Source organism: Mustela lutreola, chromosome 8 (assembly GCF_030435805.1).
Source record: "Mustela lutreola isolate mMusLut2 chromosome 8, mMusLut2.pri, whole genome shotgun sequence".
Lineage (NCBI taxonomy): Eukaryota > Metazoa > Chordata > Mammalia > Carnivora > Mustelidae > Mustela > Mustela lutreola.
Genome location: NC_081297.1, coordinates 48,585,267 through 48,612,497, shown reverse-complemented (window position 1 = coordinate 48,612,497; position 27,231 = coordinate 48,585,267). Strand labels below are relative to the sequence as shown.

The following is a 27,231-nucleotide window of genomic DNA, read 5'->3' as shown; positions in this document are numbered from 1 at the left end:
TTCCCCTTCCAGGTACAGGCTGAGAGGCTGAGAAATCCTCCCCTGGAATAACATTTTCCTCTCCAACTCCCACTCCCAATTTAATATTAAATTAACAGGCAAGCTGGCCCCCACCTCTCCCTGGGGGTCTCAGGGAGAACCTTTCACTGCCCCCCTTTACCTACTTTTTCCTTCTTTAATCCCCTACCATGATGACTCCACTTCTCCTCTATCTGCTAACTTGATTTTTCATTTTGCTGCTCCATCTTTGAATCTCCTCACCTTCCCCATTCTACCCTTGTCATGCATTGAAGGGGCTTTTGGGGTGAGCTCTGGGTTTAGGGGCTTCCTCCATCCCTCAGCTACCTTGGGTCTTTTGCCACCTCCTCCTCAGATCCCCCCTGCAGGGGCCATAACCTGCATTTGGGGCTGTGTGTGGAGGGAGAGGACTGGCTCCCAACCCTTCCCCCCTTCTCCCCCAGCACATCACAGAAATCTTCCCTACACCTTTCTTTACCTTTATTTTTTGATTTGTGCAACTTGGAACTAGGTGTTTATGGAATAAAGGAGAATGGAAAAAAAAAAAAAAGACCAAGTAGAATTCTGGCTGTACTTTTTGATCTTGTCCCGGTTCAGTTTCAACCCTCCTGTCTCCCAGTTCCCTCTTGCCTTCCCTTTGTCTCCACATGTGGCCTTCTTGAGTTCAAGCCCAGTACCTCAGTGGTAATGACCGTGGCCCTGGCAGAGCCTGGCAGATAGGAACCAGCTGTGGAAGTCAGCTGGCCTAGGGCGGGTGGGTGAAGACACTAGCAGTGGCCTTGCTGGCTGTCTCCCTTGCTTTTGCTGTCTCTTCACATGTCCAGGGGAGCATAGGGCCAGTCTCTTAGGTGCCTGAGGGTTTTGCTGCCTCTTGACTCTTCGGGCCGAGTTTGGCCCCTGGGCTGTGGGTGGGAACGCTTGTGGTAAGGAGCAGGAAGGCACAGGCCTTCAGTGGGGAGGCATCTAGGAGTCAGCAATGTTCTCCCACTCTCAGTTGTTGAGAATTTGAGCCCAGGGAGGGAGACCAGAGAAGAAAACTAATCTGGAACCTGAGCGGTGCTGAAAGGGCATGAGGTGCTCAAATTTCTCAAGATGTTCACTCTCGCTTGACCTGGCGTGGCCAAATGGGTCATTCTGTTCTTGGGAACTTACTTAAAGATGGTCAATGCTCATAAAGGGCTGATGATGGTTTCTTTTTTATAAAAATCTTCAGTTCTTTTCAGTCTATGGTAAAGTGGGAAAAAAAAGGGGGGGGGGGACAATAGGGGTGCCTGGCTGGCTTAGTAGAGCACGCAACTCTCAATCTCTGGGTCGTGAGTTCAGGCCCCACGCTGGCTGAAGAGCTTACATAGACAACAAACACACACACACTCAACACACAACTCAAGACTCTGGCTCTTCTCAAGGAAGGGAGGATCTTTCCATGTCCTCTGTGAAGAAACAGACTCCAGAGACCTGTCTGGTTGCTGACTACAGAGGGATGAAGCTGAGTGTGACAACCAAGCACTGACTTGGTATCTCAGGGCAGGTACCAAAATCTCATTAAATGGGGCTGGTGAAGAGGCATGAGCAGGGTTAAGGGAACCAATCCTACAGCTAAGAGAACCCAGCAATCTCAGAAGTCAAACAGGTACAGGTACCCCACCCCCCACTATCCAAAAGCAGAACGTTCCTGTGAAACCTTTCGTAAGGTGAAATGGAACAAAGTGAACAGATTACCATTACCTGACATGGAAAAGCTCGAGCATTGCCAGACCCGAAATAACCTCTTGAATTTTGCTGAAACCATCTCGCTAAGGGACGCACAAAATAGAGCTCCCAGGCAGTTCAAAGCTAGGCCAGAGGCGGGGAGCTGAGCAGAACTCCGGGGGCAGGAGCTCAGTGGGACCTAAATTGCTGCAGAAGAAACGCTGAGAGCTGTTTCCACTTTGTCTCATAAAAGCAAATATCCATATTTCTTTGTGTTAGCCAAAACTAGTATTAATGCTGGTCTTTTTTAAAAGTGAAGTGGTGTGGTGTGAACTTTGGAAAAGTGTGTGTGTGTCGGAGGGTGGGTGCCTGTAGAGAGAATTCATCTTCACCTGGGTTGCTGAATTATAGATGTTGGCTGGGACTCAGTGAGCACAGCCCTCAGTCTGAGGGGGTCCCCTGGGCTCTGTCTGAATAGACAGATTTACTTCTGGGAGTGGGAACGCTCTCCTCAGTCTCCTGAGGGGCCCACCATTGAAAGAGTGTGAGCCCTGTAAAGGATGCCAAGAGACTGGGTCCTTACCTGCGCCGCCAACCCAGCCGAGTGGTCTTGGGCAGGTCCTCCACTTCCCTGGGCCTCCGCTCCGAAGTTCCCTACTACCTAGAAAACCTCAGGCTATAGTTCATGCCCGGCCTGCCAACCTGGATTTCAGTCACAGTGCCCACACTCACGGGCATGGTTCTCAGTGGGGGCTGAAGCAGGGCAAGGGTTGCCCTGATCTCAATCTAGGTGAGTCAACCCAAGTGTTTCCCAAGCTCTGCCGAGTAGGTCCTGGCTTTTAGACACATGAACTCGTTTTCACCTCTACTCCCTGCTCTTGGGTGAGGACCACCCTTCAGCCCAGCACTCATTCCTAGGGCCTGTGACTAGTGAGTAGGGAGGGATAGGTTGTGGGGAATCAGTTAGCAGCAGCCACCAAGACCAAGTGAGGGGCTCAAGAACCAGCCCCCTGGCACTTCCTGACCTGTCTGCCATTGTGGGGTGAGGCCCAGGGGACAGAGAGGGAAGGAACTCTCGGGAAGGAAGCTGACATTTTATTTCTGGTCAGCTCTCCAACTGGGCCCTGGCCTCATTCACAACAGCCATCCGTTCATCCAGGGGATATGGTCAGACTCATTATTTTCCTGTATGGCTTGGGGGAATGAATTATCTAGAGGAGTGAAATGATGAATACCCCCTGGCATGAGCAAGACCCGGCTCTACCACTTAGCTCTGACGGGAGAGATTCTTAATCTCTCAACATCAGTTTCCCACTTTGTAAAATGGGCCTTTCTAGGTGCTGATGGCGCTGGGGACATGGGTCCATACTGCAGAAGAGTGAGAAATCTGTGAATTAGTACAGAGAAAGCATTTGACACAGTATATGGGATATAAATGACTGATTTCTCCCAGATTATTCTGTCTTGATCCTTTTTTTTTTCTTTCAAGGTTTTATTTATTCATTTGACAGAAAGAGAGAGCACAGGAAGGGGGAGCAGCAAGCAGAGAGAGCAGGGAGCCTGATGGGGACTCCATCCCAGAACCCCGGGATCAAGACCTGAGCAGAAGGCAGATGCTTAATGACTGAGCCACCCACGGGTCCCATCGTGCCTCAACTTTACAGACTAACAAGTAGAAACAAAGGTTTGGCGACTCTGACCCAGCCCTGCTTGCAGTTTGGGTTGTTTTCTGTCCTTGACTAACAAAAAACCTTGGGTCCTCCTCCCCTTCTACCTCATGCCCCCTTCCTCTGTCCTGCAATCCAAAGCCCAAGTCACAAACCAGTTACCCAGAGAACCAGGAGCTGATCCACAAGAAAAACGCAGTATTTCAGTCTCCCAGCCCACGTAGTCCAAGTCCACTTAAATACTCCATGCACCTGCCCCGCCCTGATGCTCCCCAACCTGGGCCTGAGTCCTCCCAAGGGCTGAGAGAGCCGCAAGGGCCAAGCTCTCCTTCTCCCAGGCCATTCCAGTTGGGATAGGGCTAAGAAAAAAGTAGCCTTTACTTCTCTCCCTCTTAGACGTCACTGGGGTCTTCAGATAGGAGAGGTGGGATCTAGGTGAGGCTGCTAGAAGCTGGGGAGGTGAAGAACTGGGGGCACAGGGAGGGAAGTTGGGTACCTGGTTCTCCTAAGCAGTGTCCCAACTAGCCTCTGTCCCTGGGGAGAGACTGTAGGACCACAGCTGGCATGGCGGGAGAGGAGTGCACTCGAGAGGCCCGGGATGCCAAAGGCCAGCAGAGCTGCTATGGAAGGTAGGCAGAGAGGGCTGACGCTCTGGGCCTTCCCATCCTCAATGTCCACCCTGAAATGGTAACTCTAGGGAGACCAGGACAGGCATGTAATACTTCTCCCTCTGGGCTCAGTACTACTCCTCCCCCTGCTTCCCCACCATCCCCGCTCTGGACTATCCCTGGGATTGAGATGAAATAAGTTAGTACTCAGAGTTCCTTGCCCTTTCTCTGCCTTTTATGATTCTTTTCTTCTCTGAGATCCTTATCTTTTGCATAGGAATAAGATGCTACCCACCCCCGCCCCCCCTCCCCACAGCCCTTAACCTCAGCATCCATCCCATCCTCTTCATGTGCTGTCACCTGCCACCTGGGGATCTTGCAGGTTCTGGACAATTCTCTCCAAGAGGTCAGTGTTCTCCAGCCAAGAGGTCAACCCAGTGTCTGAGCCGTCTGAGACACATGAAGCTGGAGCATAGGAGAGGGGGCATGGGAAAGGGTCATAGAGGTGACATTGAGTCTCTAAAAGGGGGAGCAGAAATACCTTAGGCAAAGTCAAGGTCACACTGAGGTGAGAAATGGTTTGATGGAAAGGTTCTTAGAAATCTACGGGTGAATTTAGTCGAGATATCCCGGATTTGTGTGTGTTGGAGGGTGGGTGGAGTTCCCAATATACTGGGAACATGGCAGGGAAGGACAGAGGCTGATTCCCAATTCAAATCTTAATTAATTAATTATAAAAGATTATTTATTTATTTATTTGACAGAGAGGTCACAAGTAGGCAGAGAGGCAGGCGGGAGTGGGGGGAAGTGGGCTCCCCGTTAAGCAGAGAGCCCGATGTGGGGCTCTATCCCAGGACCCTGAGATCACGACCCGAGCCAAAGGCAGAGACTTAACCCCACTGAGCCACCCACGCGCTCCCAAATCTTAATTTAAACAAACCCAGTATATGATATAAATAAATAATACATTTAGAATTAGAGACCTTACAGGTGACCTTCTCACCCCAGACATACTAAAGCAGAATGTCCAGGTTGGAGAGGATTCCAATGCAGCTTAGCAACAGTTACAGAGATCCTCCAAACCCCCGCTCCTATGTCACTGCTTAAGAAACAGAGGTGACTTGCTTGCACGCCATGCAGCTAGCTACCTAGCAGCGCTCCAAAAGCCAGGACTCAAAATCCAGATTGACACAAACTATACCAACATGCTATAAAGAATGCTTCACCACGGGGGGGGAGGGTTCCTTCAAACTGTTCCTTGGTGATTTGTAAAAACTTTTAATTTACATTAAAATTTACTCAAGTAACAACACCATATTTCAAATGATGAATGCCAGTAGCCCAGTATGTCGTTTTTTAAATCTTGCATTTTTTAAAAGCATTTAATAAAATTGCTATGTGTGTGGGGAGCCTGGGTGGCTCAGTTGTTAAGTGTCTGCGTTCGGCTCAGGTCATGATCCCAGGGTCCTGGAATCAAGCCCCGCATTGGGCTCCCTGCTCAGCGGGAAGCAAGCTTCTCCCTCTCTCACTCCCCCTGCTTGTGTTCCCTCTCTTGCTTTCTTTGCCAAATAAAAAAAAAAAAATCTTAAAAAATTGTTCTGTGTGTGTGTGTGTGTGTACTTTTGGGTGAGTTTTAACACATGCAGATTTGTGTAAGCACCCCCATAGTCAGGATCCAAACAGTTTCATCACCCTGAACACCTTCCTGCCGCTTCTCTGTAGTCACACCCTTCCGCAAATCTTAACCTTGACAACCACCGATATGTTCTCTGTTGCTATAATTCTGCCATTTCCAGAATGTCATAGAATGAAATCATAAATGAGAGTAGCTCCTTGACTCAGCATAATGCCTTTGAGATTCAGTCATGTTGTGGCATGTATTAATAGTTTACTCCTTTTTATTGTTGAGTAGTATTCTGTGTGTTTATAATCTGTATCCATTCACCTGTTTGAGGATACTCTAGTTTCCAGTTTGGGGGCATAGGAACAGAGCTGCTATAAACACTTGTGCACATGTTTTTGAGTGTATGTATCTTAATTTTTTAAGGAATGCAATGGAGTGGGATTGCTAGGTCATATGGTAAGTGCGTATTTATAAGAAAATGCCAAGGGGTGCCTGGGTGGCTCAGTGGGTTAAAGCCTCTGCCTTTGGCTCAGGTCATGATCTCAGGGTCCTGGGATCAAGCCCGGAATCAGGCTCTCTGCTAGTGGGGAGCCTGCTTCCCCCTCTCTCTCTGCCTGCCTCTCTGCCTACTTGTGATCTCTCCCTCTCTGTCAAATAAGTAAATAAAATCTTTTTAAAAAGAAAAGAAAGAAAGAAAGGAAGGAAAAGAAAAGAAAAAAACAAAAAAGAGAAGAAAAGAAAATGCCAAGCTTTTCCGGGGTGGCTGCACCATTTTGCATTCCCACTGACAAGGTAAGAGAGTCCTGGTTGCTTTGCATCCTTGCCAGCGGTTAGTATGTCAGTTTTTATTTTATTTACCCATTCCATTAAGTGCATAGGTGTTCTTCTATTTATTCTAATAGGTATCTTGTCATGGCTTTAATTTGTATTTCCCTAGTGACTAATGATGTTGAGCGTTTCATCATTGCTTATTTGCCATCATTACAACCTCTCTGATGAAGTGTCTGCTTAAGTCTTCCTGCCATTTTTTAAAATTGGATTGTTTATTTCCTTCCTGTTGAGTTTTGAGAGTTCTTTATATATTCTGGTAAGAAGTCCTTTGTTAAATGGCATTTGTAAACAATTCTTTCCCATTCTGTAGTCTTTTCCACCTCTCCACATCATCTTTTTCTTTTCTCCTTCTTTCTTTCTTTTTTTAAAAAAAGATTTTATTTATTTATTTGACAGACAAAGATCACAAGCAGGCAGAGAGGCAGGCAGAGAGAGAGAAAGGGAAGCAGTCTCCCTGCTGAACAGAGAGCCCAATGCAGGGCTCCATCCCAGGACCCCGGGATCATGACCTGAGCCGAAGGCAGAGGCTTTAACCCACTGAGCCACCCAGGCGCCTCTCTCTCTCTCTCTCTCTCTTTTTTTTTTTCCCTTGACATCTTTTTCAAAGCAAAAGTTGTAATTAAGATGAAGTCCAACTTACCGCTATTTTCTCCTATATCATATTTTGGGTGTCATATCTAAGAACACTTTGCCTAACTGGATAACTGAGATTTTCTCCTATGTTATCTCCTAAAACCTTTATAGTTGTGCATTTGATATTTAGATCTTTCTTTTTCCTTGGGTGAGTTTTGGTAGCATGTGGCTTTCATGAAGTTGGTCCATTTCATCTAAATTATTGAATTTAGGGGTGCCTGGGTGGCTCAGTCGGTTAAGTGGCTGCCTTAGGCTCAGCTCATGATCCTGGGATTGAGTCCCATGTTGGGCTCCCTGCTCAGTGGAGAGCCTGCTTCTCCCTCTCCCTCTGTCTGCCACTCTGCCTACTTGTGCTCTCTTTCTGTCAAATAAATAAATAAAATCTTAAAAAAAAAATTGTTGAGGGGCGCCTGGGTGGCTCAGTGGGTTAAGCCTCTCTCTGCCTTTGGCTCAGGTCATGATCTCAAGGTCCTGGAATGGAGTCCTGCATTGGGCTCTCTGCTCTGCGGGAAGGCTGCTTCCCCCCCCCCCCTCTGCCTGCCTCTCTGCGTACTTGTGATCTCTCTCTCTCTCTGTCAAATAAATAAATAAAATATTTAAATAAATAAAAAATAAATAAATTGTTGAATTTGTGTGTGTATGACTATTTGTAGTATTTCCTTACTAACCTTTTAATGTCTGCAGGGGAGTATAGTGATATTCCTTGTTTTATTCCCAATATTGGTATTTCGTGTTGTCTCTCTTTTTAAAAATTTTTTTAAAGATTTTATTCTTAAGTAATCTCTATACCCAAAACTAGACTTGAACTCACAACCCAAGGTCAAGGGTTGCATGCTTAAAAAAAAAAAAAAAAAAGAAAGAAAGAAAGGAAGGAAGGAAGGAAGGATGGATCTCATACTCTACCAAATGAACCAGTTAGGTACTCCTCTCTTTTTTTTTAATTAAAAAAAATTTTTTTTGGTCAGTAGAGCTAGAGGTTTGTCAATTGTTTTTTTAAGATTCTATTTATTTATTTATTTGACATAGAGAGATCACAAGTAGGCAGAAAGGCAGGCAGAGGAGGAAGGGAAAGCAGGCTCCCTGCTGAACAGAGCGCCCAATGTGGGGCTCGGATCCTAGGACCCTGAGATCATGACTGGCACTGAAGGCAGAGGCTTAACCTACTGAGCCACCCAGGCACCCTGAGGTTTGTCAATTTTATTGATCATTTCAATTAACTTTTGGTTTCATTGATTCTTTTTTCTATTTTTCTGTTTTTAATTTCATTAATTTCTTTTTTTAAAGCATATTTTTTAAAGATTTAATTATTTATTTGACAGAGAGAGAGCACAAGTAGGCAGAGAGGCAGGCAGAGAGAGCGGGGAAGCAGGCTTCCCGGTAAGCAGAGAGCCCGATGTAGGACGGTCCCAGGACCCTGAGATCATGACCTGAGCTGAAGGCAGAGGCTTAACCCACTGAGCCACCCAGGCACCCCTAAAATATTTTTTATTTTAAGTAATTTCTATACCTAACATGTGGCTCAATATCACCCTAAGATCAAGAGTTCCATGGCCTACAGACTGAGCCAGCTAGGCACCTCTAAGTTTCATTGTTCTGCTCTTATTATGTTTTCCTTCTTCTTGCTTTGTGTTATTTTTGCTATTCATGTACCTTCTTAAGGTAGAAGTATAGATTATTGACTGGAGACCTTTCTTCTTTCCTAATATAAGCATTTGATGCTATAATTTTTCCTTAAATCACTGCTTTATCTGCATCTCACATATTTTATTTTTTCCTTTTTTTAAAAAATGATTTTATTTACTTATTAGAGAGAGAGAGAGAGAAAGCACAAACAGGGGAAATGGCAGGGAGAGGGAGAAGCAGGCTCCCCACTGAGCAAGAGGCCCGATGTGGGCCTTGGATCCCAGGACCCTTGGATCATGACCTGAGCTGAAGGCAGAAGCCCAACCAACTGAGCCACCCAGGTGTCCCTCTTTTCTTTTCTTTTTTTAAAAAATATTTTATTTATTCATTTGAGAGAGAAGCAGAGGGAGCATGAGCAGAGGGGAGGGGCAGAGGGAGAGGGACAGCAGACTCCCCACTGAGTGCAGTGCTCAACACAGGGCTGGATCAGGACACCAGGATCATGACCTGAGCCAAAGTCAGACACTTAACCAACTGAGCTGCCCAGGTGCCTCTGTATTTTCCTTTTTGTTAAGTTTGCAATACTGTCTAATTTCTCTTGGCACTTCCTTTTTGATGATTTGGCTATTTAAAAGTATGTTGTTTAGTTTCCATGTGTTTGGAGATTTCCCTGTTATCTTTCTCTTATTGATTTCTGGTTCTAATTCCATTATGGCCAGAAAGTATACTTTGTATGACTTCAATCCTTTTAAATTTGTTGAGGTTTGTTTTATGACTCAGGACATGACCTATCTTGGTAAGTGTGTCGTGTGTATTTATTTATTTAAGGATTTTATTTATTCATTTGACACACACAGAGAGAAATCACAAGTAGGCAGAGAGGCAGGCAGGGGTGGGGGGAAGCAGGCTCCCCACTGAGCAAAGAACCCGATGCAGGACTCAATCCCAGGACCCTGAGACCATGACCCAAGCCAAAGGCAGAGACTCAACCCGCTAAGCCACCCAGGCACCCTGCCATGTGTATTTTTTTTTAAAAGATTTTATTTATTTATTTGACAGAGATCACAAGTAGGCAGAGAGGCAGGCAGAGAGACAGGAAGGGAAGCAGGCTCCATGCTGAGCAGAGAGCCCGATGTGGTACTCCATCCCAGGACCCTGAGATCATGACCTGAGCTGAAGGCAGAGGTTTTAACCCACTGAGCCATGCAGGCGCCCCTGCCATGCGTATTTAAAAAGAAATTGTGATTCTTTTGTGTTGAGGAAGTGTTCTATGAATTTCAGTTAGATCCTATTGGTTGATGACAATTTTCAGTTCTACATACTTCTATACATCTAATTTTGTTTAATTGTTCTATTGGTTACTGCTGAGTTTTGACATTTTCAACTACAATTGTGGATCTGTCCTTTTTTTTCTTTTTAATATCTGTGAGTTTTTCCTTTTTGTATTTTGAACCTCTGTAGTTAGATGCAGAGACATTTAGAATTGTGTCTTCTGGGAAAAACCGAACTTTTTTATTATTATGTACTGTTCTTCTTTACCCCTGGTAATTTTCTTTGCTCTGAAGTTAATTTGCCTTACTATAGCCAGTACAGCTTTCTTCTGATTAGTGTTTTCATGTATATGTCTTTCTATTCTTTTACTTTTAATCCACCTATTTTATACTTAAAATGGGTTTTTTGAAGACAGCATATAGTTGGATCTTTTGTGGTTTTTAAAGTGCATGTCGATAGTCTGCCTTTTAATTGGTGTATTTATGCTACTTACATTTAATATTAAGTGTTAATATGGTTCAATTTACTTCTATTATTTTATTATTCTGTTTGGTCCCATTTATAATTCAGCTACCTCCACTTTCAAGCCATTTTTTTTATCGTTGTTCCTTATTTGGATTTTATTTATTTGTTTGTTTGTTTACTTAAGAGACAAAGCATGCTTGCACAAGCAGGGAGGAGGGGCCGAGGGAGAGGGAGAAGTAGACTCCCCACACAGGGCTTGATCCCAGAACCCTGAGATCACGACCTGAGCTGAAGGCAGACACTTAACCAAGAAGCTAGTCAGGTGCCCCTATTTGAGTATTATTAGATAGAAAGTGTTCTACCTTTTTTTTTCTCACTAAATTTTTTTTTTTTACTTTTTTAAAAAAGATTGTATTTATTTATTTGACAGAGAAAGACACAGCAAGAAAAGTAACAGAGGCAATGGGACTGGGAGAGAAATCAGGCTTCCCACCAAGTATGCAGCCTATGTTGGGATGGATCCCAGAGTACTGGGATCATGACCTGAGCCACCCAGGCACCCCATCTTTTTTTTTTTTTTTTTTTTTTTTTCTTTTTAAGTGATAGCCCTGGGGCAGGAATGGCAAGCTTTTTCTATAAAGGGCCAGATAATATGTTAGGCTTTGCAAGTCATACAATGTCTGTTGCAATACTCAATTGGTGATGTAAACTGGTGCCGCCACTGTGGAAAACAGTATGCAGGTTCCTCAAACAGTTAAAAATAGAGCTACCCTATGACCCAGTAATCACACTACTGGGTATTTACCCAAGAAAACAAAAACACTAATTCAAAGGGATACATGCACCCATATATTGATAACAGCATTATTTATAGTAGCTGAACTATGGAATCCGTGCACATGTCCATCGATAGATGAATGGATAAGAAGATGTGGTACGGATACACAATGGAATATTATTCAGCCATAAAAAAGAATTAAATCTGGCCATTTGCAATGACAAGGATGGAGCTAGACAGTATTATACTAGATGTGCCAATAAAATTTTATTTACAAAAACAGGTAGTGCTGGTTCTGGCCTGTGGAGTGTGGCTTACTAACCTTCCTCCAGGGATTATAAAATCCACACTTAGGGCGCCTGGGTGGCTCAGTGGGTTAAAGCCTCTGCCTTCGGCTCAGGTCATGATCCCAGGGTCCTGAGATCGAGCCCCACATTGGGCTCTCTGCTCCGCGGGGAGCCTGCTTCCTCCTCTCTCTCACTCTCTGCCTGCCTCTCTGCCTACTTGTGATCTCTGTCTGTCAAATAAATAAATAAAATCTTTAAAAAAAAGATCCACACTTACCATAGTCCACTTAGAATCTGTACTTCACTATGTCAGGTTAAATGCAGATTTTACCACCACTTTAGGCCCCTTTATTGTCTCTCCTTTGTGTTGTAGTTGTCATAGGTATTAAGTCTGCAAACGCTGAAAACCCCATCAGAGTTTTATCACTTTTACTTTCAATTGTTAGAGACATTTTAAAGAACAAGAGAACAATCTATACTTACCAGATCTGTTTCTCTTCCTTCTTGATGTCCTGTTTCCTCAGTCACCATTTTTCTTCTGTCTGATGAACTTTCTTTAGCATTTCTTTTATTTAAAAAAAAAATTGATTTATTTGAGAGAGAGCGAGCAAGCAAAGAGAGGGACAGAGGGAGATGGACAGAGAATCCTGAAGCAGACTCCCTGCTGAGCATGGAGCCCAACATACAGGCCCATCGCTTGACCCTGAGATCTTGACCTGAGCCAAAATCAAGAGTTGGGCATTTACAAATATTGTGAAAATGTCTATGCTACCTAAAGCAATCTACACATTTAATTCAATCCCTATCAAAATCCCATCCACTATTTTCAAAGAAATGAAACAAATAATCCTAAAATTTATATGGAACCAGAAAAGACCTCAAATAGCCAAAGGAATATTGAAAAAGAAAGCCAAAGTTGGTGGCATCACAATTCTGGACTTTAAGCTCTATTACAAAGCTGTCATCATCAAGACAGTATGGTACTGGCACAAAAACAGACACATAGATCAATGGGACAGAATAGAGAGCCCAGAAATAGACCTTCAACTCTGGTCAACTAATCTTTGCCAAAGCAGGAAAGAATGTCCAATGGAGAAAAGACAGCCTCTTCAACAAATGATGTTGGTAAAATTGGACAGCCACATGCAGAAAAATGAAATTGGACCATTTCCTTACACCATGCATGAAAATAGACTCAAAATGGATGAAGGACCTCAGTGCGAGAAAGGAACCCATCAAAATCCTTGAGGAGAACACAGGCAGCAACCTATTCGACCTCAGCCGCAGCAACTTTTTCCTAGGAACATCACCAAAGGCAAGGGAAACAAAGGCAAAAATGAACTATTGGGACTTCATCACGATCAAAAGCTTTTGCACAGCAAAGGAAACAGTTAACAAAACCAAACAACTGATAGAATGGGAGAAGGTATTTGCAAAAGACATATCAGATAAAGGGCTAGTATCCAAAATCTATAAAGAGCTTAGCAAACTCAACACCCAGAGAATAATCCAATCAAGAAATGGGCAGAGGACATGAACAGACATTTCTGCAAAGAAGACATCCAGATGGCTAACAGACACATGAAAAAGTGCTCCACATCACTCGACATCAGGGAAATACAAATCAAAACCACAATGAGATACCACCTCACACCAGTCAGAATGGCTAAAATTAACAAGTCAGGAAATGACAGATGCTGGCGAGGATGCGGAGAAAGGGGAACCCTCCTACACTCTTGGTGGGAATGCAAGGTGGTGCAACCACTCTGGAAAACAGCATGGATGTTCCTCAAAAAGTTGAAAATAGAGCTACCTTACGACCCAGCAATTGCACTACTGGGTATTTACCCTAAAGATACGAACATAGTGATCCGAAAGGGCACGTATACCCAAATGTTCATAACAGCAATGTCCACAATAGCCAAACTATGGAAAGAACCTAGATGTACATCAACAGATGAATGGATAAAGAAGAGGAGGTGTATATATACAATGGAATACTATGCAGCCATCAAAAGAAATGAAATCATGTCTTTTGCGACCATGCGGATGGAACTAGAGGGTATTATGCTTAGCGAAATAAGTCAATCGGAGAAAGACAACTATCATATGATCTCCCTGATATAAAGAAGTGGAGATGCAACGTGGGGGGTTTGGAGGGTAGGAAAAGAATAAATGAAACAAGATCAGATCGGGAGGGAGACAAACCATAAGAGATTCTTAATGTCACAAAACAAACTGAGGGTGGCCAGAGGAGGTGGGTGGGGAGAGGGTGGTAGGGTTATGGACATTGGGGAGGGTATGTGCTATGCTGAGTGCTGTGAAGTGTGTAAACCTAGCGATTCACAGACCTATACCCCTGGGGCTAATAATACATTATATGTTCATAAACAAAGAAAAAAATTTTAAAAATAATAATAAATAAATATTCAATATTTTTTTTAAAAAGAGTTGGGCACTTATCCAACTGAGCCACCCAGGCATCCCTGTAACCTTTCATTTAGAGTGGTCCTGCTACTGACAAATTGTTATACTTTCCTTCACAGAAGAATGTCTTTATTTTACATTAACTTCTGAGTGACATTTTCACTGGACATAGAATTTTTTTTTTAAGATTTTATTTACTTGAGAGAAGATCTCACACAAGTAGGGGGAGGGGCAGCTCCCTGCTGGGCAGGGAGCTTGACGCGGGGCTCGATCCTAGGACTCCAAGATCATGACCTAAGTTGAAGGCAGATGCTCTACTGGCTGAACCATGCAGGCGTCCCCATTGGGTACAGAATTTTGAATTGACACCTTTCTTCCAACACTTTGTTATTATTTTTTAAGATTTTATTTATTCATTTAACAGAGAGGGAGAGTACAAGCAGGTAGAGCAGCAGGCAGTGTGGGAGGAAGAAGCAGACTCCCTGCTGAGCCAGGAGCCAGATATGGGGCTTGATCCCAGAACTCTGAGATCAGGACCTGAGCCAAAGGCAGCCATTTAAAAAACTGAGCCACCCAGGTGTCTCCCTCTCTCAGCACTTTAAGTGTGATTCTAGTTCCTGCAGTTTCCTAGTTTTGATGAGGAATCTGCAGTAATCTGAGTCATTGTTCTCTTATGTGAAATCGGTTGTTCTTCTCTAGATGTTCTGTGGATATTTTTCTATGTTCTTTATTTTCAGCAACTTGATTATGATGTCTAGTTACAGACTTGAGTATATTCTGTTTTCTCTTCACCAGGCTTCTTGAATCTGTGTATGTCTTTCGCCAAACTTGGGACCATTTTAATCATGATTACTTCCAGTAATTTTTCTATTTCATACTTTTTCTCCTCACCTTCTGGGACTCTGTTGACACAAATGTTAGATCTTTTGGTCTTGTTCCACAGGTTCCTGAGATCCTGTTTTCTTTTGTCTTTTTTATTTGTTTAGATTGCATAATTAATATTGACTATCTTCAAAGTCACTCCTCTGTCGTCTCCAGTCTGCTATCCAGTGAATATTTTATTTTCCTCCTACTTTTCAGTTCTAAAATTTCCATTTGACTATTCCTTAGGTCTTCTATTTCTTTGCTTATACTTTCTACCTTACCATTTGTTTTGAAAGCATTCTCCCTTTCTTCTTCCAGTATGTTTATACTAACTGCTTTGAAGTCTTTGCTTTAAATTCCAACATTTGTCATGTTGGGGGTGCTTGTCTTTTCCCTAGAAAGTTTTTTTTGTATCAGCTGGGTAATTTTAGATTGTATCCTGGATATTTTGAATATCGGTGGAGACTCTGGATCTTATTAAAATGCTAACGGGAATGTTTGTTTTAGCAGGTGATTGATGAGGTTTTGTTCCTGCAGCAACCTGTCTTCTTTGCATTGTGGTTCCAAGGTCAGTTTAATTTTCAGTTTGTGGGGCTATCCACATCAGTCCCGGATGTGTGCCACCCAGTGGTCAGTGAGGCCTGGACAGTGATCCACCCTGTAGCTTAATTCGTAAAGCTTTGGTAAAATGTTTAAGGTCGGGTCCGTGCTTGTGCAGATTTGAGGTGAGCCCAAGAATTTACACACAACTCTATGGGATTCTCGATTTCTCTCCTCTCTCTAATCTCCCTGATACTTTGATTCTCCGGGTCTTCCTTTCCTGATCCTCTGGCCAAAAAAGGGGGGGGGGGAGTGGCTTTAGTTTCTCTACTCTGCTGTGCATTTTCCACTTTGTGTCTGGGCTAAGCATCCAGAAAAGAAAGAAAAAAGCAGAGCGATTTACCTCAACGCTCTGGAGACCACAGCGCCTGTGCTAGAGGAATTCCCCTCCCTCAGCTTTCAGTGCCTGCCCAGCCACTGTGTCCCATTATGCAGCTATAGCTACACTACCATGGTGCTGCCCGGGGCTAGAAGTGGGAGAGAAGGAAAAAAAACCTGGAGATTCCCCTACTCTCTGACCCTTAGGAGTCCCTTTCTGGCTTCTCAGACTTGCAATAAGTAGATGGCTCCAAGAGGAACTCTTTTAGTTCAGACCTGATGTACATTGCTGGGTTTGGGCCACCTCTGAATCCACTCTGGGCAGTAATGGGGTGGGCGGGGGCGGGGGGTGTTGGCAAACTCATCACTGGTTTCACAGAACTTCAAATTCCGGTTTCTTCCTCCCTGCTACCATCTACTTCTCTGCTATCTCAGAGAGTTGTCGCATGCAGTCCGTCTGGGAGCACTGGGAGTGATGGAGGAGGTGTGTGCCTACTCCAGTTGTGCCTACTCCATTTATCATCTGTGTGGTCCTGAGCAAGTTACATAACCTCCCTGTACCTCTTCTGTCATCTTTAGAGGAGGATAATAATGGTATCAACTTCACAAGGCTGCTGCTTGGATTAAATGAGTTTATATATGCAAAGCACTTAGCATCATGTTTGGCTGCAGGAAGCACTTAATATTAGTCTTAAACAATCATAAAAAGATTGGAAAACAGAAACAGGCACAAAGACAAAAATCACCCAGAACTCCAATGCCAAGAGGTATAACACACATTGGGGTTATATTACGTTGCCAGGTGTTCCTCAACACTGTTCTTCCCACCCAGAATGCTCATCCTCCTTTCCTTAGTCAGGCCAACTGCCACTCGGGCTTCTACTTTCACTTGAAAGTAGAAGGCTCAAAGAAGGCATTCCTGACCCCAAGTAAGATGTAGATCCTAATGCTAAATGCTTTCATGTCACCCTATACTTCTCAGCACTTATCACACTTTTAATTACTTAACCATATATTTAAGAACCTCAAAGGACAAATTCTCTCTTGTCCTGTACTCAAAGTTTCACCTTTGCACATCCTTCTCTTCCAGATGGTGACCCTGCGTCTCCATACCTGTCCAAGGCCCCTACAATAGAAGCCTGATCTCAGCTGATCCAATTTGGCACTAATCTGGGCAAGTCTGCTTATATAAATGGGACTTCTCAGCTCAGAGCTGAGTCAATGAGGACAGTGAAAGCATATTTCTGATCCACATCCTGGAGATTCTAACTCAGTAGGAACTGGGGTGCAAGCAGGATCCAGGAATATGCATTTTCAAAAGCTCCCCTGATGTTTCTGATGCTGGTGGCCCACAGAAATAGTGTCTGTAGTAGGCAACTTCCAATATGGCTTCCAATGATCCCTGCCTTCTGGCAGTCACTACGCTGGACCTGGTGCCTCGTTAAGAGTGATGAGATACCTCTTCCACGATTAGGTTACAAGACTGATTCTGCTTTCCGGATGTGGTGTCTCTGGTTCTCACTCTGATAGAGAGGGCTACCTGGGCTACCTCTGACCAACAGCCAGCCCAGAAACAAGTTCCTCAGTCCAGCCACCTATGAGTTAGTGAATCCTGCTGACACACTGGGTGTGGATGGAAGATCCTTCCCCTTGGAACCTTGAGATGACATGGCTCCAGCTAACTCTTTGATTGCAGCCTTGTGAGAGACCCTGAGGCAGAAAACAGTGTGCCCACATTCCTGAACCACAGAAAATGAGATAGTAAATGTGTGTTATTTTTTTATAAATTATTTTTAAAGATTTTATTTATTTATTTGACAGAAATTACAAGTAGGCAGAGAGTCAGGCAAAGACTGAGGAGGAAGCAGGCTCCCTGCTGGGCAGAGAACCCGATGCGGGGCTCGATCCCAGGACCCTGAGATCATGACCTGAGTGGAAGGCCTGAACAACCCAGGCACCCCAAATGTGTATTTTTAAGCCACTAAATTTTAGGGTAATTTGTTATACCATATTGGATAACTAATACATTGCCTGGACTGCCCAAAGCTCCCTTCTATTCATTCTTGTTGGAAAACGCATCTAAACAGAGAATTCCCAAACTCTCTTCAATGGGATTTCATGAATACTGACTGTAGACATTGTCTTTGCTCTTGTTGTGCATGAAGACTTACACCAGTCCAGTCATTGATTTTAGCTTCAAACACTTTGGCATAGTCTTTTAAGTGTCACCAGTTTCATGAGCATGAAATCTGAATTCTCATAAAGGAAAGTCTTCTTCCTCTTCCTCTTCCCACATTGATCCAGCCATAAGACCACTTAAGACTGCTGTACCCTAGGGGATCAGTGTGTGAGAGTGTGCCCATGGTGGTTAAGATTCTTGGTTGGAAATATTCTGGCGCCCTGAGCTTGGTTGTACATGGAATCTCTAAATCCTGAACCAAGTTTCATGGTCAAAAAAAATTGAGCCCCAAAATAATCTGCTCCCCCTTCTTCATGCCTTGGTAGCCAAGACCCCGTCCCTCTAAGTCAAAGACAGTCTGACTTTGCATGTCCTTGGGGCCATGTGAACGGTCCCTCTCCTGCTTTGGGTGTTAGGCCAGGCAGTCCCAGCTCAGCCCACACTTAGACTCTGGAGCCATCCACTGAAAGCAGGAACTAGAGAGCTGAGAGAAGTTACGGAGCCACTCGCTGGAACTAGCTTCCAAGAAAACAAGATACTAAATTCAAGTGAAAAGTTGGGGAAGGAAGTGGGGGGGACAGGTTCAAAGTGCCAGGAATTAGCAACTTCTACACATTAAAAGGTATAGGAGGAAGAAGGATTATTGCAGAGGTAGAGACTGAGAACCAAGACAAAGCAGGCTCAACAAGTTCGTCGAGGGCAAAGCCAAACCAAGAAGCCAGAAGTGTCAACTCCCAGTTGGCCCAGCAAGCCTGCACAGCCCCCTCCAAACAAGACACTCGCCCAGCCCACTTTTAATCAAAACCTCAGGATCCCACCCCACTTTCTAGATCTGTGACTGAAACCTTTAGCGCCCACAGAGTGGTCTGTGCTAGATGTCCACCTAGAGAAAAACACAATCTCTGGAGAGCAGCTCAGTCAACATTGGGACCCTCAGGAGGCAACTGCTTCATGTGCATGTGGGGGTCGGGGGGCGGCCAACTGTCCCTCACATTAGAGCTTCACAATTCTTTTTTTTCCCCTCACAAATTTTTGCTCTTTATTTATTTATTTGACACACAGAGAGAGATCACAAGTAGGCAGAGAGGCAGGCAGAGAGAGAGAGAGAGAGAGAGAGAGGGAAGCAGGCTCCCTGCTGAGCAGAGAGCCCGATGAGGGACTCGATCCCAGGACCCTGAGATCATGACCTGAGCCGAAGGCAGAGGCTTAACCCACTGAACCACCCAGGCGCCCCGAGCTTCACAATTCTAAAAAGAGTGCACAGCAGTGCACTAGACCAAGGAGACCAATAGTCCCAGGACAGGAAGCTCTGCCTTGGACGGTAGACGGGAGCCTGCTGCTGCTTCCTGCAGATCTGAGTCCTGTGTGGTTCTGATGCAAAACCTGAAGGTTATTATCAACTCTTCTCCCTTATAATTCTGCAGGAAGGAAGGTAACAGGCTGCAGCCCAGCTCCGAGAGGAGGGCCAGCGATGGCCATTTTGCACGTCTAGTGCCTTGCACGTGTTGGTGCCAGCAAGCATCCGCTGCTTCTGAGTGAGTGATGGAATACTGAGCAATCTGTCCCAAGTCACACGACTCAAGATTTAGGTCTCCTGGCTCCTAGGCCAGGACCCGGCACCTAGTACCTGGTTCTCTTCTCTTTCCAGCACTTTGCTTTAGAGTGGATGGACAATGAGCCTTCTTCCCATCTGCACATATCAAAGACAGAAGATACCCATTTCCGGGCATGTTTGTAGATAGATTTCTCATAGATTTATTTCTGTTCCATGTTATATATAGATATATGTATATATATACTTTTTTTTTTTTTTTTTAAATACAATCTATATCCCCTTCCCTTTCCCACCAAACCACAAAAGGAAGTATAAATCCTTCCAGGATTGCCATCAGGCTTTCCAAGATAGCCAGGGCTAAGAAAGAGCCATCTCTCAACATTTCAAGAGATGGGTGCCCTTCTTTGGCTCTGGGGTCATTGAAGCAGCAGCATTCCCAGGACCCAAGGGGAGAAGAGAGGAAAGGAAACAACTATAGTGTGACAGGATTCTAGGATGAAAGTGTCCAGTGACTCCGAGAATGGCAGACTGGCTCCCAGGATTCCCCGGGTGGGAATAAAGGCAGAAGCCCTATGGCTCTTCAGATGCTGCCCAGACAGGCGGGGGGCGGTAAGGAGTACAAACCGGGGATTAGGCATGCGAGGATGGGGCGGTGCAAGAAGAAACACGTGTGGGTTATGCTGGAGAAGTAGCAGCCCCACCTACTCCATGACAGATAACAAACAGGGATAGATGCTGCCCCCCGACCCCTATTTTAAAGAAACAGGGAGAGAGCATGGCAGGGAGGGGGAGGGAGACAATGGGACACATAATAAAGTCACATAAAGCAAAAGTACCAATAAAAACACGACTTGTACTTGCCTCCTCCCTAGAGAAGGTGTGATCTATGCTTGGGGGTCAGGGAGAGAAGAGGGAGGTTAAGGGTCATGAACCTAGGATTATCAGCTGGCCAGGAGCACAGGGAGGCCGAGGACTCCTAAAGGACAGGCAGGCAGCTAGGACCCCGCATCCCCAGAGAAGAAACGACAGTTCCTTCAGTTCGACTTGGACCAAATCTTGGCGCTCCCTCGGAGTCTGGCAAGGGGAAGAGAGAGAGAGAGGCTGCAGGGAATTCCCCTCACCCCTGCGGCCTCCCCCCAGGTCTATTCCCATGCAAATGACTAAAGGGGGTGAGGACACCCGGGTCTCTGATGTAAAAGCAGGACACCCCGGAAGCAAGCAGTTCCTGCCACATTGGCTCACCCCTTGCCCTTTGAGGCTTTCTTGCTGGGCTGGCGCTGGTTGGTGCCAGGGGCGGGTTCCCTCAGCTCAGTCAGGTGCTGCTCAGGGTCCTGAGATGTAGCTGCGGCAGCTGCTGCTGTTGTAACTTTAATGGTTTTTTTAAGGTTGGCCACCTACCCGGATGAAAGAAATGGGGGACAATAAGGGAAGTCCCAGAATCCGACAGGCCCTGTCGACCTTGTCTGTTTGCTACAGCCACGGTCCTGACCCCTCCACATGGGACAACTGGCCCCAGCTGCGTGAGCTTGGAAGCTCGGGTCCGTCCTGATGCCTCGCCCACTCACCTCACTCTCGATCTGCTGCTTCAGGCCCAGCTGCTGCTCCTTGTGCTGGTTGGCGCGGCTCACCTGCTCCTCGATGCCTGACAGCACGACCTCACAGCCCACACACCTGCGAGGATCAGGAGTGGAGATGCGTCAGCAGAAGGCTGGGATCGCACACTCACGACAGACAGATTCAGAACACCCTGCATGCAAACACCTTGTCTGAGTTAGGGACCTTCGCCAGAGCACCTGGAAACCATGTGCAACAATAGTCCCAAGAGCCACAAAGATACCTGGGGGGTGCGGGGGGGGGCACCCTAAGACAGGTATGGGAAGTGCCTGGAATAATGCACATGTGAGGGGAGGAACGGAAAACAACACTGGGTAGATGCTGGAGAGAAGGAAAAAAAAGGTGTATTGAAGTTAGACAAGAAGACAAAGAGAAACACGGAAGCGGAAGAGACCCAGGGCCTAAGACATGCTGCTTACAGACCGATGGGATGAATCTAGCTTAAGACAAGTGAGGATCCAACACCCCACTGAGGAGCCCCTCAAGAGTACTGCTCCCTGCTCCCCACAATGACTATGCCAAGGACACTGCTTCCAGCCTCTTGCCCCGCAGGCCCTCCTCTGCTCCCTTCTGCCCTCAGAAGCTTCTGTAGGAATGAGCACCTCTCCCTTCATCCTCTGGGACTCTACCTTTGCAGCCCAGCCCAGCCCTCCCCACCCCCGCAAAGCACCTCCCCCTTTCCCGGAGGGAGATGAGAAGGAACAGGGCCAGGACAGGGGTCTCACCACTCCTGTAGGGTTCGAGCAATGGCACTAAGATCCTGGCGCTGGATGTCCCGCCCAATGCTGTAGTCAACCTCCAGTCGCTGGTTGCGCTGGTCCAGGGAGCCGCGGAGCACGTCGGCATACACTGCCTCGATGACAAGGTCTTCCAGCTGCCGCACGTTACGCAGGGCGAGGGCCTCCAGCAACACTGCATATGGGATACACTGGGGCGCAGGGAGGTTGGGCTGGGATTTGTGAGGCTCTCCAGCAGAGAAGGGCTTCCAAGAGTCTTCCCTCCATCCCCCCCACCCCCACCCCAGCTCCCCTGCCTACGCTCCATTCCTATTCCTTTTTTTTCTTTTAAACATTTTATTTAGGGGCACCTGGGTGGCCCAGTGGGTTGGACCTCTGCCTTCAGGTCAGGTCATGATCTCAGGGTCCTGGGATCAAGCCCCACATCAGGCTGTCTGCTTGGTGGGGAGCCTGTTTCCCCTCTCTCTCTGCCTGCCACTCTGCCTACTTGTGATCTCTCTCTGTCAAATAAATAATAAAATCTTTTAAAAAATAAAATAAAGATTTTATTTATTTGACACAGAGAGAGAGATTGACACAGCAAGAGAGAGTACATAAGCAGGGGAGTGGGAGAGGGAGAAGTAGGCTTCCCACCGTGCCTGGAACCCGATTGTGGGGCCTGATCCCAGGACCCTGGGATCATGACCTGAGCCAAAGGCAGGAGCTTAAGGACTGAACCACCCGGGCACCCTCCACTCCTACTCCTAAAGGATTTCCTCTAGGGGCACCTGCGTGGCTCACTCATTAAGCTTCTGCCTTGGGCTCAGGTCATGATCCCAGAGTCCTGGGATCAGGCCTCACCATCCGGTTCCCAGCATGGTGGGAAGCCTGCTTCTCCCTCTCCCACTCCCCCTGCTTATGTTCCCTCTCTCACTGTATTTCTCTCTGTCAAATAAATCAATAAAATCTTAAAAAATAGTATTAATTTTTTAAAAAAATTCCTCTAAAAGGCTGGGCCTAAGGCAAATTAAGTTAAAGTACCATCCCCTGAGAAATAACCTCCTGAGAAGCACGACGTTTAAGATTTACATTCCCCTCGGGGCACCTGGGTGGCTCAGTGGGTTAACCCGCTGCCTTTAGCTCAGGTCATGATCTCAGGGTCTTGAGATCGAGTCCCGCACCAGGCTCTCTGCTCAGCAGGGAGCCTGCTTCCTCCTCTCTCTCTCTGCCTGCCTCTCTGCCTCCTTGTGATCTCTCTCTGTCAAATAAATAAATAAAATCTTTAAAAAAAAAAAAAAAAAGATTTACGTTCCCCTACCACCCTTCACCTCCCACCCTACAGAGGAAGAAAGTGACATCTGCCTGGGCATCAGTTCTCTGGCCACAGCTCAGGACAGCACAGACCCTGGTCCAGATAAGCCTGATGTAACAAGAGCACGGGGTGGGGGTGGGGTCTGGGTTACTTAACCGTTCATACCCCACTTCCTTCCACAGAGGCACCTCAGGCCAGAGAGCCTGGTTTAGGTCAAATCATGGGGACCACAGGAAAGTCAAGGAACAGCTGAGAATATGTAGGTGGGTGGGAGAGGGATATTTAATAAGAAAGTGAACCCAACTGAAACTAGAGAGATATGTCTGGGTTATGCACTTCTGACTGGCAAACAGAAGCCTGGCACTTCACCAGAAGAGAGAGCCTTGTCCCCACATCTGAAAGCTGAGGCCGTTTGTGTGGAACTTTCTTTGTTTTTATTTTTGTTTTTTGGTTTTTGCCTTTTTGAGATTTCTATCTATTTAATTGAGAGAGAGAGAGAGCGCCTGCACACGCTACTGTGAGTGAGCACAGCTCAGGGGGCGGTGTGGAGAGGGAGAGGGAGAAGCAGACTCCACACTGAGCAGGGAGCCCCGATTGGGGCTTGATCCCAGGACCACGACCTAAGCCGAAGGCAGACGTTTAACTGACTGAGCCACTCGGGCACTCCTGTGTGGGACTTCCTATAGTGAGAAGGAAGGTGATCGCATTAACAAGCGAATGGCACTCTGGTTGCTATTTTGACCCAAAATGCAAAAAATGTTGAATGAGGGGCGCCTGGGTGGCTCAGTGGGTTAAGCTGCGCTGCCTTCAGCTCAGGTCATGATCTCAGGGTCGTGGGATCGAGCCCCGCATCGGGCTCTCTGCTCAGTAGGGAGCCTGCTTCCTTCTCTCTCTCTCTGCCTGCTTGTGATCTCTCTCTCTCTCTGTCAAATAAATAAATAAAAATCTTAAAAAAAAAAAAAAAAATGTTGAATGAAAAACAAAAACAAAACAGAAAGCAAAGAAAATACTATTCAGCCCAAAAGGCTGCTGCAGGAAGTGGAGCTCAGATACAGACCTTGGAGGGACGTGGGGTTTAGGGAAGGCAGAAGAGCGACAGTGTGGGCAAAGGCTGTCTGAGAGCAAATTCCCTTCAGACAGGCCCTTCGAAGGGACATTCCGCTTCGGTTCAGAACCCGGTTGGCTTGGGGTGGGGGTGGTATATGGAGAGAGACAGTCACTCACCTTGACTTTGGCAGCCAGGGTGACAACTGATAGGTGCCGAAGCTTATTCTTCTGAGCCTCTGTGAGCGGGGGAAGATTCCGGGCTTCAGCTAGGAAGAAAAGACAAGTATAAGAAATCCTGATTACACTTTTGTGGGAAGCCCTAGCCTCCTTCCCTTGCTTCTTCATCTTTTTTTTTCCCCCAGTTTTCCATGCCAATTCAAGTCTTAACTCTGACCCTGTGTACCGTAGAAAGGTTTCCCAGGAATTCCTTCTAGTCCTTCCAAAAATTGCCCTTCTCCCACCTCCACTACTCCAGAGCTCCAGCCCTCTTAGGTTACCTAAGTAATCAGCATATGTCCCGTAAGCAAACACTGTGAGCAGCCGGAATGTGGAAGCGAAGTCACTCTCAGCCAGCTGCAGGAACATGAAGGAAGAGGTGACAGGATGGGCCTCTCTCCAGTTTCCCAGCCTCACTTCTTTTGAATTCCACTTTCTGGCCCTATCTTTCCCCTCTCCCACGGGCTCTTCCAGCTCACCAAAAGGACTTCTCTGCCTCTCTGATCACTCTTGCCATTGGAAGGCCTCATTTCCACCTCTAGGCCCTTATTTGCACTACCCCACCCCCCTTCCCCCAGAAATCCACCATACCCTCTTCCTCCATATGTCTTCATTCTTACCCTAAATTCAGAATTGAACACATTCAGAGTGTTCAGTAGTGTGTGTGGGCACGTGCACACCCAGACATTGCAAATTGTATTTTGGTCCTTTGAGTGTGTTTAGGATTTCTGAATCTGCATATCATCAGGCAGTCTGCTGTTCTTGCCAAGTCACCAAAGACTCCTGTGTTAGCCTCATTCATCTCTGACAGCTGCGCGGCCTCAGCAGGCGCTGGAATTTGTGGCCTCTGTGTCAGACTTCTAGCACCCAAGCGGCTTCATCATCCAGGCCAGCTCACTCACTCACCTCCTATCACTGATCACTCATTCTGGCATTTAATCGATCAAACCCTTAGGTTATTACCCAAGAATATCTTTTTTTCCAATAAGATGACAGACCCAGGCCCTGGTATCCCACCCACCTATGTCTAGCAGAACTAGGCATGTATTCAGCTCTCAATAAATACTTACTAAATAAGTTATTTAACATGTCCATATCCATTCATCTTATCTCTGCAACTGGAATATAAGTTTTAGAAGGGTAATAGGCACTGTGTCTTGTACTTTTTTGGAATTCCCAGGTGACTAGCAGAGAGATAAACAAGCACCCAATAAATGCTTCTTTTTGTTCACCTTAATGGACCCTCTTTAGTTCCACTGCAGAGGAAATCAGGGAAAGAAGGCAGCTAGAGTATTCTCCATATACCCGAGTGATCCCCAAAGGCAAAATCCATCAACTCAGTCAATCATTGGCCCTCAAAAACCTAATATAGTCTGCCTACATACCAATGCCCTAGCATCTCAGGACATGGGGTGAGGTCATACATCTTGGTGACCCACCCACTCTAAATGTTAAATTGTTTACTCTGCCACTTCTATGTGAACAGTTCTCTCTGCTGTGTTCCTTGCATCTTGCCACATGTCTTCCAGGGAAAAGACCTTCTAATACTTCTAGACGCATTTCTAACTTAAGGGAATTAACAAAGGGTACAAAGTGGGAAAGGAGAGTATGCCAATTTCATGTTTATTGCCTTTCATTTGTACTGGACTTTAAACTTCCCATAATCTGTCCTGATTTCTGTAACTGACAGTGAAGGGCAGTATCAGCTCCAATGTTAAAGGGAAAACAGAGAAATAGAGGTCCTAAAGGAAAAATGACCTGATCAAGGGGACATGGTCTTATTGAGAGCTACTAAGTGGGCGGAGACAGGCTGGAATCAGGTTTCCTTTTCTGAATCACGTGCTCTTTTGCTTAAAAATGAAAAATAGTGGGTTTTACAGATTCATCATCATCAAAGGAAAGTAAGAGGTTTACTTGCCTACTTATTTTTGCCAGCTGCTAATTAATCATCATCATATTCTTGTTCAACTGAATGGTTATGGAGTTGCAAATGAGCCCTGCCCACCCATTCTCAAGTTCAATCTTAGCCCCAAGCTTCCCTGTGGGCTTTCCAGGCCAGGAACACACCTCTCTAACATTAGGCATATCCAGCAGTTCCCCAAACACGTAGACACCAGGAGCCTCCAGCACCTGGTGGATGAGTGTGGCCAGCGCTGCCCCCTTGGCCGACTTGGCCAGGAGCAGAAATTGTTCCTGGTTCTGCCCTGTCACCTTCACCTCGGCACTCATGGCTGCACTGAGCTGGGGGGACCTGGGCTCAGGATATCTGGAGCTGCAAGGAAAGAGAATGTGAAGTTGGAGGCCCCTGAACACTGGGAGGGCTGGAAGCACAGTAGCCGGGGCTGGACTGCAGAGACACTGAGTCACTTCTGCAAATGAGGGATGAGAGATGGAGCAGTCTAAAACTTGGATCTAAAAATCCTAAAATCGGCCACTTTGATGGAAGCCTGGCTGAGACAGGGTTGCCACGCCCCTCCCCCAAACTCGGGCCTGATCCCAAGTCCCACCACGTGCACCCCATTGAACCCCAAGGCACAGGATGTAGTGGGGTAAGGGGTATCACATGGTGTCCACCCCGACAACGCTCCCTCAAATTTCCACGGTGCCCCGCAAGTGCCCTCAATCACGTGACCTCACCCGCAAGCTCCTTCCACGTGGCTCCGCCCCCTCCCTTAAAGAGGCCGCCCAGGGACCGTGGGCTCACGGCTACTGCCCCGTCGTACTCTGGGTCAGACTCTGCGGGCCGCTACCTAGAAGCTTCGTCTTCCAGCACACCGGGCGGGGCCGGAGCTCCGTCACCTCCGGCAGCAGTTCCGAGCCTTTCCTGCCACCTCCCTGCAGAGTCGCTCTGGCCACTAAACTCTATGGCTGGCTTCCGCGTCGTACTT

The 27,231-nt window shown here is 46.3% G+C and overlaps 2 protein-coding genes across 7 annotated transcripts in view; one reads left to right on the top strand and one right to left on the bottom strand.

The window, feature by feature from the left end:
- The window catches only part of MLF2 (myeloid leukemia factor 2), a 4,691-nt gene extending 4,123 nt beyond the window's left edge, over nucleotides 1–568 (top strand). Inside the window, exon 9 of the mRNA XM_059184654.1 lies at nucleotides 13–568. The gene's annotated coding sequence lies outside the window, so the exon portion shown is untranslated. The remainder of the gene's footprint in view (nucleotides 1–12) is intronic.
- COPS7A (COP9 signalosome subunit 7A) lies at nucleotides 437–27,231 on the bottom strand. 6 transcript variants are annotated; one of them, XR_009356604.1, is made up of 10 exons: nucleotides 27,067–27,226; nucleotides 26,411–26,615; nucleotides 24,625–24,700; nucleotides 24,305–24,393; nucleotides 21,778–21,980; nucleotides 21,004–21,109; nucleotides 20,681–20,832; nucleotides 11,979–12,060; nucleotides 4,343–4,447; nucleotides 437–4,067 (listed from the first exon to the last, which is right to left on the bottom strand). XR_009356604.1 is itself a non-coding variant. In XM_059184651.1 (9 exons), the coding sequence occupies exons 2-9, from the start codon at nucleotides 26,570–26,572 to the stop codon at nucleotides 4,412–4,414; spliced, it is 906 nt and encodes a 301-aa protein (XP_059040634.1). In that variant the 5' UTR covers nucleotides 26,573–26,615; nucleotides 27,094–27,231; the 3' UTR covers nucleotides 437–4,411. The 6 variants fall into 6 exon arrangements, 5 of the variants coding, with proteins under 5 accessions (XP_059040634.1, XP_059040633.1, XP_059040632.1 ...); XM_059184651.1 differs by having other exon boundaries at nucleotides 437–4,447; nucleotides 27,094–27,231; XM_059184650.1 differs by having other exon boundaries at nucleotides 437–4,447; nucleotides 26,981–27,226.